This window comes from Phasianus colchicus, chromosome 3 (genome assembly GCF_987193195.1).
Source record: "Phasianus colchicus chromosome 3, bPhaCol1.hap1.1, whole genome shotgun sequence".
In the NCBI taxonomy this organism is placed as follows: Eukaryota; Metazoa; Chordata; class Aves; order Galliformes; family Phasianidae; genus Phasianus; species Phasianus colchicus.
Genome location: NC_143438.1, coordinates 12,953,264 through 12,968,268, shown reverse-complemented (window position 1 = coordinate 12,968,268; position 15,005 = coordinate 12,953,264). Strand labels below are relative to the sequence as shown.

The 15,005-nt window shown below is 40.5% G+C and overlaps 1 protein-coding gene across 6 annotated transcripts in view; it reads left to right on the top strand.

Annotated features, from left to right (window-relative positions):
* Window positions 1–15,005, top strand: part of CDYL (chromodomain Y like) — a 106,828-nt gene that overhangs the window by 76,583 nt on the left and 15,240 nt on the right. The window contains exons 1-2 of one of the 6 annotated variants that reach the window (XM_031589311.2): window positions 4,120–4,150; window positions 5,950–5,994. The exons of 3 other annotated variants lie outside the window; for them this stretch is intronic. In XM_031589311.2, coding sequence (XP_031445171.1) covers window positions 4,147–4,150; window positions 5,950–5,994 — 49 coding nt within the window. In that variant the 5' untranslated portion in view covers window positions 4,120–4,146. Of the gene's footprint in view, window positions 1–3,541; window positions 4,151–5,949; window positions 5,995–15,005 lie in introns of those variants that run through there. 2 more of the 6 variants (XM_090136985.1, XM_031589312.2) reach the window with 2 other exon arrangements.

Genomic DNA, 15,005 nt, shown 5'->3' with positions numbered 1-15,005 from the left:
AAGACCAACAAAAGGGGAAGGGTACTCCACAAACTTAATCATTTTCATCCCTCCTCAGTAAATGCAGAGAAATAGGGATTCCTGGTACTTGTGAATTTATGCCCATTTTTGCTATCATTTTCTCAGATATTTGTGTCTACTCCCCGTTTTAGGAGAAAGGTAATTTTATTATAGCCCTCCTCTTAAAATACCAACAATTTCAAAAGTATTAGACTGTCTTTATTTCTAGTGCTGCAACTCTGCCAAATTTTAGTTTAGCACCGAGCACCGCAGAAAGTCATATTGGACAATGACTTCTACAGTAGGCTGTAAACTCCCTTGGGCAGTCCAAAAGGTATTGCACAAAATATATCCAATAATAGCACCACTATTTAATTTAGATAGGATTTTGGTTTGAGTTGAAACCAAGGAGATTAACAGATTCTCCTGATGTATGATTGGTCGTGCTCCTTACCCTTGCAGGAAAGGAAATTCTCAGTTTTAATCTGATCATTTAGAAGTTTCCTCTTACCACAGGCTATTTTCCTCATTTTTATGTTGCAACTCTTATGAGGTTATCAATTATTGTACCCAGTCACAAGGCCCAGTTTCCTGATTTTGAAGTATTTTACATATAATGAATGAGTGCAATATTCACCTCAGTGAGGCCATTGCGGAAATGGTGGATATAGAATGGAGGCTGCAATCCATAGGAACATTCTTACATAAAAAAAAAAAAAAAAGAGTCCAGATTCTGTGGCACAGGTACAGATTCATTTTGGAGCTGTGGTTGTGGCTTTGCAGTCAAATACTCAAGGTGTATCTGCAGAAGAGAACTTTTCTCTCCAAGGTTCATTCAAGGACACAGGCAGAGAGTTCCCATCAAGACTGAAAGCAGCAGTTAACTGAGAATCCAATTGTTCCCAGGATTTGCTAATTTGTGTCTGATACCATCAGTCCATGTACGTTTCCTTTGTCCAGCTTGTTAGAAAGTAACTGCTTTGCAGATCTTGGTGTTGATTCAGTCTAATGGTTTGCACATGGGTGGAAACCTGTGGTCACTGGGAAACAACTGTAGTGTGGACATGTGGTTAAAGAATGGGCTTGTGGGTGAAAAAGGGCAGTAGTTTCTATATCACAGTGAGTAAGCAAACGGAAGGAGCAAGAACCAGCACAACGTAGGTATGTTTTTACTGAGCTGTTCCTGGGAGGATCATGAAACAGATCCTCCTGGACAATATGCTTGATCACTTGAGGAATGAGTGTGTGATCCGAGACAGCCAGCACAGCTTCATTTGGGGAAGGCCATGCTGAACCTATGATGGAATGACGGCATTGGTGGACAAAGGGATTGTGAGCAATGTCATCTACATGGACTTGAGCAAGGCCTTTGATGTGGTCCCCCACCACATCCTTATCTCCAAATGGGAGGGATGTGCATTTGATGGGTGGACCACCCAATGGATAAGAAATTGGTTGAAAGGCCACAGAAAGAGGGTAGTAATTAATAGTTCTATGTCCAAGTGGAGGCCAGTAACAAGTGGTGTCCCCCAGGGGTCTGTCTTGGGACCAGTGCTCTTTAACATCTTTATCAACAATGTTGATGACGGAATCGAGTGCACTCTGAGCAAGTTTGCTGATGACACCAAGCTGAGGGGTCTGGTTGACACAGTGGAAGGAAGGGATGCCATTCAGAGAGACCTCAACAGGCTTGAAAGGCGGGCCTGGGTGAACCTGATGAGGTTCAACACAGCAAAGTGCAAGGTTTTGCACTTGGGCTGGAGGAATCCGAGGCATCCATACAGACTGGAAGGAGCAGTCCTTGAGAGCAGCCCCGCAGAGAAGGACCTGGGGGTCTTGATAGATGAAAAGCTTAACATGAGCCAGGAGTGTGTTCTTGCAGCTCGGAAAGCAAATGGTATCCTGGGCTCCATCAGAAGAGGGGTGGCCAGCAGGGACAGGGAGGTGATTGCCCCTGTCTTCTCTGCTCTTGTGAGGCCCCATCTGGAGTACTGTGTCCGGGCCTGAAGCCTCCAGTACAAGAAAGACAGAGAGAGCTGTTAGGGTCCAGAGGAGAGCCAAAAAGATGATCAGGAGGCTGGACCCCTACGAAGACAGGCTGAGGGAGCTGGGCTTGTTCAGCCTGAAGAAAAGAAGGTTGCGGGGTGACCTCATTGCAGCCTTTCAGTACCTAAAGAGAGCCTACAAACAGGAGGGGAGTCAACTCTCTGAAAGGGTAGATAACAGCAGGACAAGGGGAAATGTTTTTATGTTGAAGGAGGAAAGATTTAGGTTGGATGTCAGGGGGAAGTTCTTTACTATGAGAGTGGTGAGGTGCTGGAACAGCTGCCCAGAGAGGTTGTGGATGCCCCATCCCTGGAGGTGTTCAAGGCCAGGTTGGATGGGGCTCTGGGCAGCCTGGTCTAGTATTAAATGTGGAGGTTGGTGGCCCTGCATGTGGCAAGGGGGTTAGAGATTCATGTTCCTTGAGGTCCCTTCCAACCCGGGCCATTCTGTGATTCTGGTGATGCAAGTGGTGTTTTTTAGATAGTGTTGTAAGTCAGAATGCAGCCTGCTTTTGTAGATGTGCATGGAGTGTCAGGAGCTGTGACAATGTTAGTTGGGTAAGGCTAGAGGGAAACAGTCTTAACGAGGGAGATTTCAGTGAGAATGATATTTAGTGAAAGTAATTCATAATCTCTAGAGATACTTTGTTTTCTTTTGAACCACACTTGTTTGTGATAGCTGTGAATAAGAGAATTTGATTTTGCTTTCACACTAGGTTAAACAGTAAAATATACATTGTAGGTAGTGGTAATGCAGAATTACAGTACTGAGTAGTAGTCATATGTTACTTTACACTGGTCATGCTTTTATATATGGGTGTAAGTTATTTGCTTGTTTGTGTCATGTGGCTGTCCAGGGGAACCAGCACTTGTGAGCCTATGTGATATAAATTCTTTATGTTTTTTTAGTGGCATCCTGACTGCAGGGGCAGTAGGTTTGAACTTGTTTTCTACAGTATAAACTACTTCACAGATCCATTCTAAGCAATAGTTTGCCTTATCCTTGTAGAAGTAGTTCTTAATAATTATTGTAGTTGAGTAGTTGAAATATTAGAAGATTTAAAAAAACCATACCTGATATGCATTTCTTTTTAATGTTCTAAATTGTAGGGCAAAGAAGAGCATCTTGCATGGCAATTGTTCTCTCATTATTTCAGTGTTATCACTTCTCTGTGCAGATAGATCAGTGGTTTATTGAAACTTATTTTGTAACTTTGGGGCTTAATTCCATAACCAAATGTCTTGTGTGAGGAAATACCTACTCTTTTCTACAATGATATCTGCCAGGCAGTATATTTTTATTAAACTGGAGAGAAATGTGTTGCTGTTCTCACTAGATGTCCTCCTCAAATTATTCTCAGTTGTCCCATCCTCTTTTTCCACAACCCTCCTCCCTCTGCCTGGAAAGCAGCATCACTTGCTGCATGATGAGGCAGCTGAAGGAACTGATGAAGTTGAAATCCAACCCAACGCACCCCACAGAAATGTTTTGCTTGTTCCTGTTGTTAAATTAATCTGACAGCCTTTGTGGGTTCTTTTTGGCATATCTTCATTTGTTTCTGTCAGTTTATTATTCATTTTTTGCTACTTAGTCATAAGTTGTTATTTCTCCGCAGGTAATGAGCACACAGTAGGAAAACACTGACACTTTCTCCTGTATATTCTGCTGCAATTGAACTATATTTAACGTTCTTCATTGGTTTGGATTGGGATTCCATTTGTCTTAAGACAGGAAAGGAGAGGGAAACTAAACGTGGCAAAAATACTGATGTAAATTGTTATAAACTGGAATTGATTTTACCTTTGGAAGCCTTTATGGAATTGTTCAGCAAATGTATCAAGGGTGAGATATCTGGGAGCCCTTGTGCCCTGTTTGTGGGTGTATGGGAACTGGTGAGTCACAGCCTGAACATCTGATTGATCACCTGAGGCAAGCAATGAGTCAGCCATGGGAGCACAGGTGAAGGCAATTCACCTGTGCTGCAGGAAGGGGTGGAGCCTGGCTGCACCCCTCCTAGATCCCATTTAAGAGCTGACTACCGGGGGGAAGGATCTCTTTTGGAGATCCACTCTGCTGGAGTTTCATAAATGAGCCCAGGATATGGGTAAGCATCCTATCTATTCTCTTTGTGTTGTTATAATCTGCTTTGCCTAACTATCTTGTTTATTTCATAATTATAACATCTTTGTATTCTTTGAGTATACAGTGAGCTGGACACAAAGACCTGTGAAAAATGATTATTTCTAGTTTGGTGGGCTCTGTGCAGGGAAGAAACAAAGCTGTAAAGGAAAACAAATTTTTTTGTTTTTTTTCCTTTTTTTTGTTGTTTGTTTTGCATAAACTAGATTGATGTTTAGGTACTAGTGAGTAATTCAGGGTCACAGGGGAAGAGCAATTTCCATGGGTTACAATGAGACTCATAAGAGATCCTGAACTTGGTAGCTAAACTGCACATTAGTCTGTCAGCAAGAAAATCCAGCCCACAGACAGATGTGCAACAGACCTCTTTCCTCTTGTAGTAGGAGTGAACTTTGGCAGTGCTTTCAGAGCATGGGTCATCTGATCTGAGCCAGTGTATGATCATGCTGCTTCCTGCTCTTAGTCTCTTACCTGATTTAAGAAAAACCAAGGGGGTAAAAAAAGGAAGACAAACCCCACCACATACGTTCTCTTTGAAATTTCAGTAAGTGTATCATTTTGTTTAAGAATTAATGAAAAAGTAAAACAGTCCCACTGCAGCATTTTTGTTAATTATAATGATTTCAGAGAACACCTTCAGGATAAATTCCTTTGAGATCTCAATAGCATTTTAACTGAGCTGTTGAGGAAAATATCTGTAATATTTTCTGTGATTCAGCTATATTTGAAGATTCATCTACTGCAGTGATTAAAAATATTGATATATTCATAAATCACCAATATGGTGATGTGTAGATAACAATAGAAAGCTATACATAACATCTTTGTTGGAAGTTAATCACTGACCTTTTGGCAAACTACTACTGATATGCCAACATATTCTGAGATCAAATGAAGATGTGGTTTTGTATAACTGTATAACAAGTTCTCAGTGACAGAAACTGTTAAGTCGTATCATATGGTAACCCCAAAATCTTAGTTCTTGCTAGGTAGAAAAGCAAAAATGAATACTAACTTCTACCTTTTGGCATCAATTGGAACTTGATGCAAATTTAGTAATGGTATGAAAGTGCAAAATGTTGGTAAAATATGTGGCTGGCAATGAGGGTGCTGTTGTAAGGAAACAAAATTTCTCTGCAATATCCAGTGTGGCTCTCTTGAGCATTGCTTTGGATCCCCAGTAGCTTTTAATCAGAAGGGAATTACTAAAATTTCACAAAGTGAAAACAGTCTCCTAAACATAAATGTACTGCAAAGATTTGAAGCGGTTTGTTTTGGGTTGGGTTTGGGTTTTGTTGGTTTGGTTTACGTTTTTAATTGTAACTCCAATTATATTAATACAAATCTTATTACTCAAAGTACCTTCCAAGTTTGCCAGTCTTTAAGCAAGCAGGTCTTAGAAGTATTTCACTTGCTATGGTACATTTCCCACTTAAAGCTGTCACACTTGTATGTTTTTTCTTTTTTCATTTTCTTCCTTTTTTCTTTATTTTTGTAGTAAGCAGTCTCACCATGTTCAAGCCTTTTAGTTTGTAACCTGTTGTATGTACAATACTGTCATTGTAAGTCCTTCCTGTTTTCTTACAGCATGCTTGTTTCCCCACTAATATTTTAATTGACTTTGTAACTCACAGTACATTTCACTTTCTTATTTTTGGTCTAATTTTCCTTTTATCATTTAAAAATAATTTGTTTAGCATCTGTAACTATGAGAACTTCAGAGTTTTACTTTGCATTTCTAATACCGTTCTTTATCTGTTTTAGCATCTCCCTGTATTCTTCCCCGTGTTCTTTACTTCCTATTTTCTTGTAAGTATAGCATATTCTATTCTTACCCTCAGTTCCTATTGACCTGTTTAACCATGTGAAGTTAATTGAAGCTTCATCTCACTCCTGAAGAAAATAACACAATTGTAATACAAGAGTTCAATTTCTACAACCTATCCTTATGAGTGAGGTGTCTCAATGTTTGTCTAAAAAAGTGTTTAACTCATTTTTTTTACATAACACATGTATCTAAAATTGCACAGCTTTCTTCTCGGTAGAAGTTAAGTTTCAATTCTATTTGACAATACCACCATGTTTCTGTTTTATTTATTTTGCTCTGTTTAGAGGTCGGCATCTGCTTTGAACAGGTGTGTACCTGTCAGGTTTGAGGAAACGACCCCTCATGTAATTGCTCTGTCACTTCATCTCATCTATGATATGTTCTAAATGATTTCCAAATTAAAAAGTTTGCTGACAATGAAGCTAGTTATGTACAAGTTATAGAATTTTTTGTGTACACGTTCTCTGGTTTCCTTAATAGCAATTCTTCTGTCTTTTCTGTAGTGATCACCTCCGATATTTTTGGCTTCTTTGTATGTTCTTAATGGGTTGTTTCCTAAGGCAAGATTCAGCATTTTAGGCTTCTGCTATGTTTAAGAAGTTCAGTGCTCTTCTCCCTCGTACCATCTCTGAGTAAAATTAAAGTCTGAGTTCAATGATAAAATACAGGAGTCAACTTGTAGATATTTTTTAACCATGATCACACCAGTATGACTCCTATGTAAAGATGTGCTCCTAACTCTGTTTACAAATAGTCAAATGTACCTTGTTCTCCTCTTGCCTACTACACCAGCTACAAAAAACTGAGGCTGCTGCATACTTCAGTTGTAAGGATCTGATAGGATAGTTTGATTGTGTTTTTGCTTCCTTTCCTCTTAGCACAGTGGATAATAGTTGCTGTGCCCTGCTGTCTGAGATAGATCTTAACTAGTTTGTCCTTTTTTTTTTTTGCCTTGAACCACATGGCTAGTTTTTCTGTGCTGCATTTATAACTTCCTAATTTCCTGAGAGTTTCTTCAACATCTCAGCCTCCTAATATTAGTCTTATCTTTTAGTTGCTATCATTTTGTAATGGTGCTGCTGAAATGGTATGTTAAACACCATAGTGTTGTATTCCATTGCTTCCTTAGCTGTCTGTTCTATCTAGCAGTTGTATCAATATTCCTAGTGATACTTTTTTGGATGTATATAACTTCTGGAAAGGGAAAAAAACAGTTATTAAATAATTTTACTGTAGCTTTTATGGATTGGGACCATCTGTAACTGTAGTAATCCTGGCTTCTATACAGACATGTTCTTTAGCTTGAGGGGAAACTACTTGTGCAGCTTTGCACCACGTTCATGAAAGCCTCAGCAATGAAAGACAAGATGATTTCTTTCCTCAGCAGCATGAAGGGAATACACTCAAACTCTGCCCATTTACGTTTGATGCATCCTGCTTATAGGGGCAGCTCACTGTCTTCCATTCTTTCTAGCTTCTGGCTGAGATTAGAGCATTGCCCTTTGTTTGCTGCTTTCAGCTTTAGTTATTGTCCTGTGGCTTACCCTGGACATGTTTTTGATTTCCTTATTCACCACTATACTCTCAATTTCTAAATATGATGAAAATGTTCTTATGATGGGTCTTTTTCCAAAACATACAGCTGTGTTCAAGATATTGGCTACCTCTGCGAATCCCCAAACCTAGAGATTCACACCATTATTTCTGGGGTCAAGTTGCAGGCTGAATGATACAAATACTTCCTGTGTTCTACCACAAGGGCTGCTCCAAAAGTAATGCCTCCTATGTTGTTATGTTGGCCTGCAATGTCAGAGGCAGATGGTGGTATGGCAGTAGAGGTTGAACCTTCCTGCCAATATTCCATTATGTTTTGTTGCTGTGTGACAGATGGCAGCAGAGGGGCAGTCAGACAAAAGAGTGTCTGATATGGAAGTGCGTATGAACCAAAGGGGTATCAGTGAATGCCTCCATGCAGAGAAAAATGACACCCACTGACATTCATTGGTGCTTGTTGGATGTTTCTGGAGACCAACCAGTAAAAGTGAATACAGTGAGATGGTAGGTAGCTTTCAGCAGTGGTAACAGCAATGGTGGATCACCTCCACTGCTGCAGATTTTTAGGAGCATGGAATGCAGGCTCTTGCTCATCACTGGCAAAAATGCATAGTTAATGGTAGTGACTGTTGAAAAATAGTGTTCTGTAGCTGAGAATTTGCTCTATCAGATAGTGTTCCTCTGCCATTTGTATCTGTAGTAGTTTTCTTGGAATGAAGTATGAGGCATTACTTTTGGAGCACCCTCTGTAGTTGCCTACCTCCTTGAGAGGGAGGATATTGCCCAGGTTTTCCTCATGTGTTCCATATGTGAGATCCACACCTTATGCTCTCAGGAGTCTACTACTGTTGACTTTATGGCTTCCTCTTCCTTTTTGTTTGCTTTTGGTTTCAGGTTTAAGTTTGTTTTTCTTTTAGTATAGGAAGTATAAAGAATCCATGAGTTCTCCACTTCAGAGATGTCCTCACGCACCCACTGGGATTGCTAAACAATAAACAAACACAAGAAATCAAATTCAGCTTGAGAGCACAGGTTGCATTTACTGTTCTCCTTTTCATCATAACTTAAGCTGTTTGGGGTTAATTCCTCTCAAACAACACAAAAGGACAAAATTCTCTAGATAACATGCTGTTTGGAATCATTTTTTTTAATTCAGTGCATTGGAATATTCAGCACCTGTTGCATGGGATGCCTTTAATCATCCTTTATTTAATGTGGGCTTATTTTCCCTAAATACAGGGAAATCCTGGGGAGAGGTTGCCTTTGGAACAGCTCGCATCTTTAGATGTGGTGTAAATAACCGTTATGTGCTTTGCCTAAAGGCAGGATCTTTAACAGATCTTCTTGGCTCAAATCCTTGATTCTTCAGTGGAGACTACTTTCCTCTGAGAACTTCTGAATAAAAAATAACATGTTTGGCACATGTATTTCTGAATGCGTGTTCATTCACAGAGTCATGAAGTATCCTGAGTTGGAAGAGGCCCACAAGGGTCATTGAGCCCAGCTCTTGTCTCCACACAGGACCACCCAAAAATCCCAACTGTATGTCTGAGAGCACTGTCCAAACACTCCTTGAACTCTGGCACTTGGGGCTGTGCCCACTGCCCTGGGCAGCCGTTTCCATGCCCAACACCCTCTGGTGCAGACCCTTTCCCTAACCCAGCTTCCCTCCCCTGACGCAGCTCCATGCCGTTCCCTCAGGCCCTGTTGCTGTCATGCAGAGCAGAGCTCAGTGCTGCCCTCCGCTCCCTGTGAGGAGCTGCAGCTGCCATCAGGCTTCCCCTCAGCTCCTCTGCTCTGGGCTGAACAGACCAAGGGACCTCAGCTGTTCCTCATACATTTTGCCCTCCGGGCCCTTTCTCATCTTCACAGTCCTCCTTTGATACCCTCTAATAATTATGACCTTACATCCATCAAAGGAGTTGAGCTATGTTGCACAGTGCCGAGACCTCTGATCTTTTCACCTATACTTTCTTTCCATTTTCCTCCCCAGTGTCTCTGCCCAACTGCATTGCTTCTTGCTCTGCAGACCTTCAAGCAGCAGAAGTACTCATGGAGCTAGTAGTTGTCTTGCTTAAGCACTTGGCTTGAGACCAAACACCCAGCCCTGCAACACTTAAGATTTTTTTTCCTATGATGTACCCCAAGGAGTCAAATGAAGCTTCCTCCCTTATGCTTCCCCAGATAATTATTTCTGCCGAAGTTAGTAATTTCTGATAAGGGTGTACTGCTGCAGAACAAATTGTCACCCAGCATTTTCTGGTGCAGATAACCCATAAGGCATAAGGTCTAGCTGGTATTGCACAATGCCCTGCTGTTGTGTACAGGCAGGTGGCCTTTGTGCATCAAGCTAGTTCAGCCTCAGGTGAATTGCTGACTGTCCTTAATGAACCTGTTGGTTACTGGCCCACAGGAGGTCAAGACATCTGCTATTAATGACAGACCTCAGGCAGTGACTGGAAAGATAAACATTAAGGGAGATATGTGAAAACAGAGATGTTTCTTTGCAGCTGGGATGCTCACTCTAGGTACTCTGATTTGAAAGCTGTTATTTTTCTGTAAAGCCAGATACGTGTGTATCAGCATGCTAAACCTCTGGCCCTCTTTGCCTGGTGCGTTTCTCCATCTGAAAGCCAAATGTTTATGTGGGTGGTTGTGAATGGAGTTCTTGCAAACTGGTATTAAAAAGCTGTATTTATGTTAGAAGAATGAAATGTGAATACTTATTGACATGTTGTTTTCAAAAAGAAGGCAAATGACAATATTCAGCCAACGTAGTGTTGCTAAACTTGCCTATTTAAATATCCTTAAGTTAGCAAAATGTGCTAGGAAGTTTTGGTGTCCTTACAAGAATGATGTCATATGTACAGAGCATGTATATATTCATGTCTATACAGGAAACTGCCTGGGATGTCTTTTGGCAGAATCTATTCTAAGCTAGCCTTACATTAGGGCACTCTTATTCCACATGAAGAGAGCCTTTTTTTAGATCACTTTGGGAATTGGATTAAATTGCAATGAAGTGTTCTTAATATAGAATGTGTTCACCTCAGGAGTTACTGTGAAATAGCTGGGTATGCTTCAAGTTTTAAACCTTAGCCTATTTTGTGGTAGCTTTCCTCTATAGATAAGCCCCGAGAGATGTCCTTACTTAACTCTCAAATTTGAGAGCATTTTGAATGAATGCTCTGGTATCATAACCTGCAGCTCTGAGAATATTGAAGGACAAGATAGCAGAAGGCTCTTCTCATAAAACGTTCTCAGTGCTAAGTGGCCTCAAAAAGGAATTGGTAACCTGGGAATGGCTTTTTCTCATTTGTATTTATTTGTAAGGAGTAGAAATACAAATGACTCTTTCCTTTCTTCATCAAATACTCTGCTGCGTACTACTATGAATTATGGCTGGATTTGTTGAGTGGAGTGATATCAGAAGGACTTGGACATTTTTTTCCTTTTTATTCTTTCAACCATCTTAAATAATAGCTAGAATGGTGGGAATGGTCATATGGTCTTTTCTATTTGTCAGTAGTATTCTGACTAGATTCAATGGAAGAAAAATCACTGCAGAATGAAAGAGTAATGGAAGGGGAGAAGGGAGCAATCCTAATTTGTCTAGATGTCAAGATAAAGGAGAAAAAGAATTTACTCATCTGATGAGTGTTTATTTCATCTGATATATATGTGTATATATACATATATAAAATAAGGATGGAGATGTATTTGGACAGCCTTTTGCAGTTAAGAGGAGGGCCTTCCCCCCCGCCTCACTGTAACACAGCAAAAATAAAGTTTACTTAATATCTTATGCACAAAAAATGCATAGCTCCTTCTCAAATATAGTAAAATTTGATCAAACTTTAAGAGCTTTGTCACCAGCCAGATTACATTGATAATATTATCCCTGTTTTTACAGGTGTTGCCCTAACAAATGTCAGGACTAGTGTTTGTTGTTTACATCTTTAAGTAAACTTTCTGTTATTTGTACTTAGATGACTAAAGAAACCTTTTTAACTTGAGAATGGAGAAATGCTGTTCTCTCTCCTAATGACTGCCCACTTTCAGTAGAAGAATTTTAGTTGCATTTTTGGTTGAAATTTAAAAACTTCTGTTGATCTACATGCTTATTCTCTGAGGAAGAAAGACATTCAGAAGCAAAATTGCCTAGCCTATAACCTACTAAAATAAAATGCAACCAGGAATGCTGTCACATTCCAAGTGATACAGTTGCAAACTTGTAAATGTATTTGATGCTGTAAGTAACAAAAGAAACAGAGAAAAATATCTACAATGAACCCCAGGGTACCATTTGGCCTTCTCATCTACGAGAGTACACTGTTGTCTCATAGTTAACTTATTGTCCACCAGGATGCCCAGGTCCTTCTTCACAGAGCTCCTTTCTAGCAGGCTACTCACTGTAATGGATTTCTCTTCTTGTAATGTTCTAGGCTCATCCAAAAAATTATTTGGTTCTTTGAGAAACAATACTTTGTTTGTACATCAGCATGTGCATCCTCTTTGAAGTCAGCACATTTCTCAAGGTCTCAGAATTCAGAGGGTTGAAAGGGACTTAGGAGACATCAAGTCCAACCCCCCTGCAAAGACAGATTCCCCATAGCAGGTCACACTGGAAAGTGTCCAGGTAGATACTGAATATCTCCAGAGAAGAGGAATCCACCACCTCTCTGGGCAGCCTATTCCGGTGCTGTCATCCTCAAAGTAAAAAAGCTTTTTCTCATGTTCATTTGAATCTTCCTGTGTTCCAGTTCATACACATTGTCTCTTGTTCTGCCACTCATACAACTGAAAAGAGCCTGGCCCCATTTACTTGACTCCCATCCTTTAGATATCTTAAATGCATTGATAAGATTTCCCCACTCAGCCTTCCCTTCTCCAGGCTGAACTGCCCCAGGCCTCTCATATGGGAAATGCTCCAGGCCCTTTCATAATCTTTGAAGCCCTACGCTGGATTCTCTCTACAATTTTCCTGTGTTTCTTGAACTGAGGAGTCCAGAACTGGACACAGTAGTCTGGATGAGGCCTCATCAGGGCAGAGGAGTGGGGGAAGTTCACCTCCCTCAACCTGCTGGCCATATTCTTTTTAATGCAGTGCAGGATACCACTGACTTTCTTGTCCACAAGGGCACACTGATGGCTTGTGGCTGACCTGTTGGCCACTAGGATACCCAGATCCTCTGCAGAGCTCCTTTCTATCAGGTCTGCCCTGTATAAGACTCTGTGCTTGCCCTTGTTTCATCTCATCAGGTTGCTCTGTGCCCAGCTCTCCACCCTGTCCAGATCTCAGAGAATGGTAACACAGCTCTTTGGTATGTCAGCCACTCCTTTCAGCTTTGTATCATCAGTTGTAGATGTCCCATCCTTTGAGTCATTCAAGGCCAAGTTGGATGGGGCCCTGGGCAGCCTGATTTAGTTGTTGGCAACCTTACCCACAGCAGGGAGGTTGGAACTGGATCATCTTTAAGGTCTTTCCAGCCCAAGTCATTCTATGATTTTTTTCTTTCATAAGTGACATGTGTCTTCTGAACACTTCAGAAACATAGAGTAAAACAGTATTGCTGGTGAAAGGTGTAACAAATCTCATATTTTTTTTTTCTTACAAATATTTGAAGTGACATTAAAGGAGGCTGGAATTCTTGTTTAATTCCAGAGCATAAATGCTGTAAATATGTATATCAATTTGTTTGTCTATGTGTATAGATATAGAATAGCTCTTTGCTCTTTTTGAATTTCTACAGTCCCTGCCAATACACTGCATTTTTAAAGTAATATTTGCTGTGTAATTGTGGAAGCAGAGGTGGAAAAATTACTGGAAACTGTTATATATTGTTTGCATTGCAATATCACTGTCTGGGGTTGGTGTCTCATGGTGTGAAATGTTTGGTGTAGTGCAGCTTTTACATTTATGGCTTGCTAGTACCTATGAATGTTTTGCCAGAAATCACTGTATGCAAAAAGGGAGCATGAGACAACATGCACAGGTCAGTTGGCACAAAGCCTTGTGGACTGTATGCTCAGAGAATCCAAAACAGCACAAGTATGGAAAGGATTTTATTTCCTAAAATCACAGAATTGCAGAGGTTGGAAGGGTCCTCAAGAGATCATCAAGTCCAACCCTCCTCCTAAAGTACATTCCCTACAGTAGGTCAGACAGGTAGGTGTCCAGATGGATCCTGAGTACCTCCGTAGAAGGAGACTCCACCACTTCTCTGGGCTGCCTGTTAGAATGTTCTGTCACCCTTATCATAAAGAAGTCTTCCACGTGTTTCTATGGAACTTCCTGTGTTTGAGTTTTAGACAACTGCTCCTTGTCCTATCGCTACACACCATTGAGAAGAGTCTGGCCTCATCCATTTGTGTCCCATCTCACATTAGATATATCTTAACATTTATCAGATCCCTTCTCAGTTGTCTTTTCCCCAGGCTGAACAGACCCAGGTTACTCAGCCTATTTTTTCACATAAAATGTGACTTCTACCACTGTTTTTTTTGTTATTTTTTTTAACTGGCTTTTCACATCGTATTTTTCCCTCTCTTGTACTTGAGTTGTAATCAGTTACAATTACATGTTATTTTTGCAGTTAACACTTAAAGAAATCATTGCTGGTGTTAGTTCATTTGCTTACTCAGTAGAATGCTTCTTATTTACAAATTTGTTATGCACTTTAAGAGAAAAGTGGTTGGTGTGTTACTGTATAGGAAAGGTGTGAAGGTCCTTGAAGCTCACTATGATCACTGTAGACACAAAATACTGAGTGATTGTTTGATTAAAGTGAGATTAGTTGCAGTGGAAACGTGCACTGAGTAATGAGGAGGGGACCAAACATAATTCTGTACAACACTGCCTATAGCAAAACATAAAACTGTACCCAGATAATGATTGGTTCTGGACTAGATTTTTTCTTCAGAGGAGAGGGGTCAGTGGATTTCTTTTTAGGCAGTTGCCTAAAAACATCTACTCAGAGCTAATTATAAGTTTTTTAAGAAGTCACAAATTGTTTTAGCGAAGGAAAAGAGGAGAAAAGAGGCTTGGAAATGCTATAAGTTCCCATCTTGAATATTGTGTGCCATTTTGAATCCTATTCCAAGATTTAGCAGAAGAGAAAAGCACATAGAAGAATGACATGTGGAATGTCTTCTGGAAGAAGAAAGGGCAATTGGATTGGGACTGAGCTTTTTGGAGAAAGGTTGTACTGAAAGGGGTGAAGGAAATGAAAAATCACAGGGTTGTAGGGGTTGGAAGGGACCTCTGGAAATCTAGTTCAATTTCATGCTAAAGCAGGTTCTTACAGCAGGTTGCACAGGAGGCTGTCCAGACAGGTCTTGAATCATGTTAGAGAAGGAGCCTCCACAACTCTCTGGACAGCCTGTATCAGTGCTCCATCATCCTCAAAGTAAGGAAGTTCTTTCTCATGTTCAGATG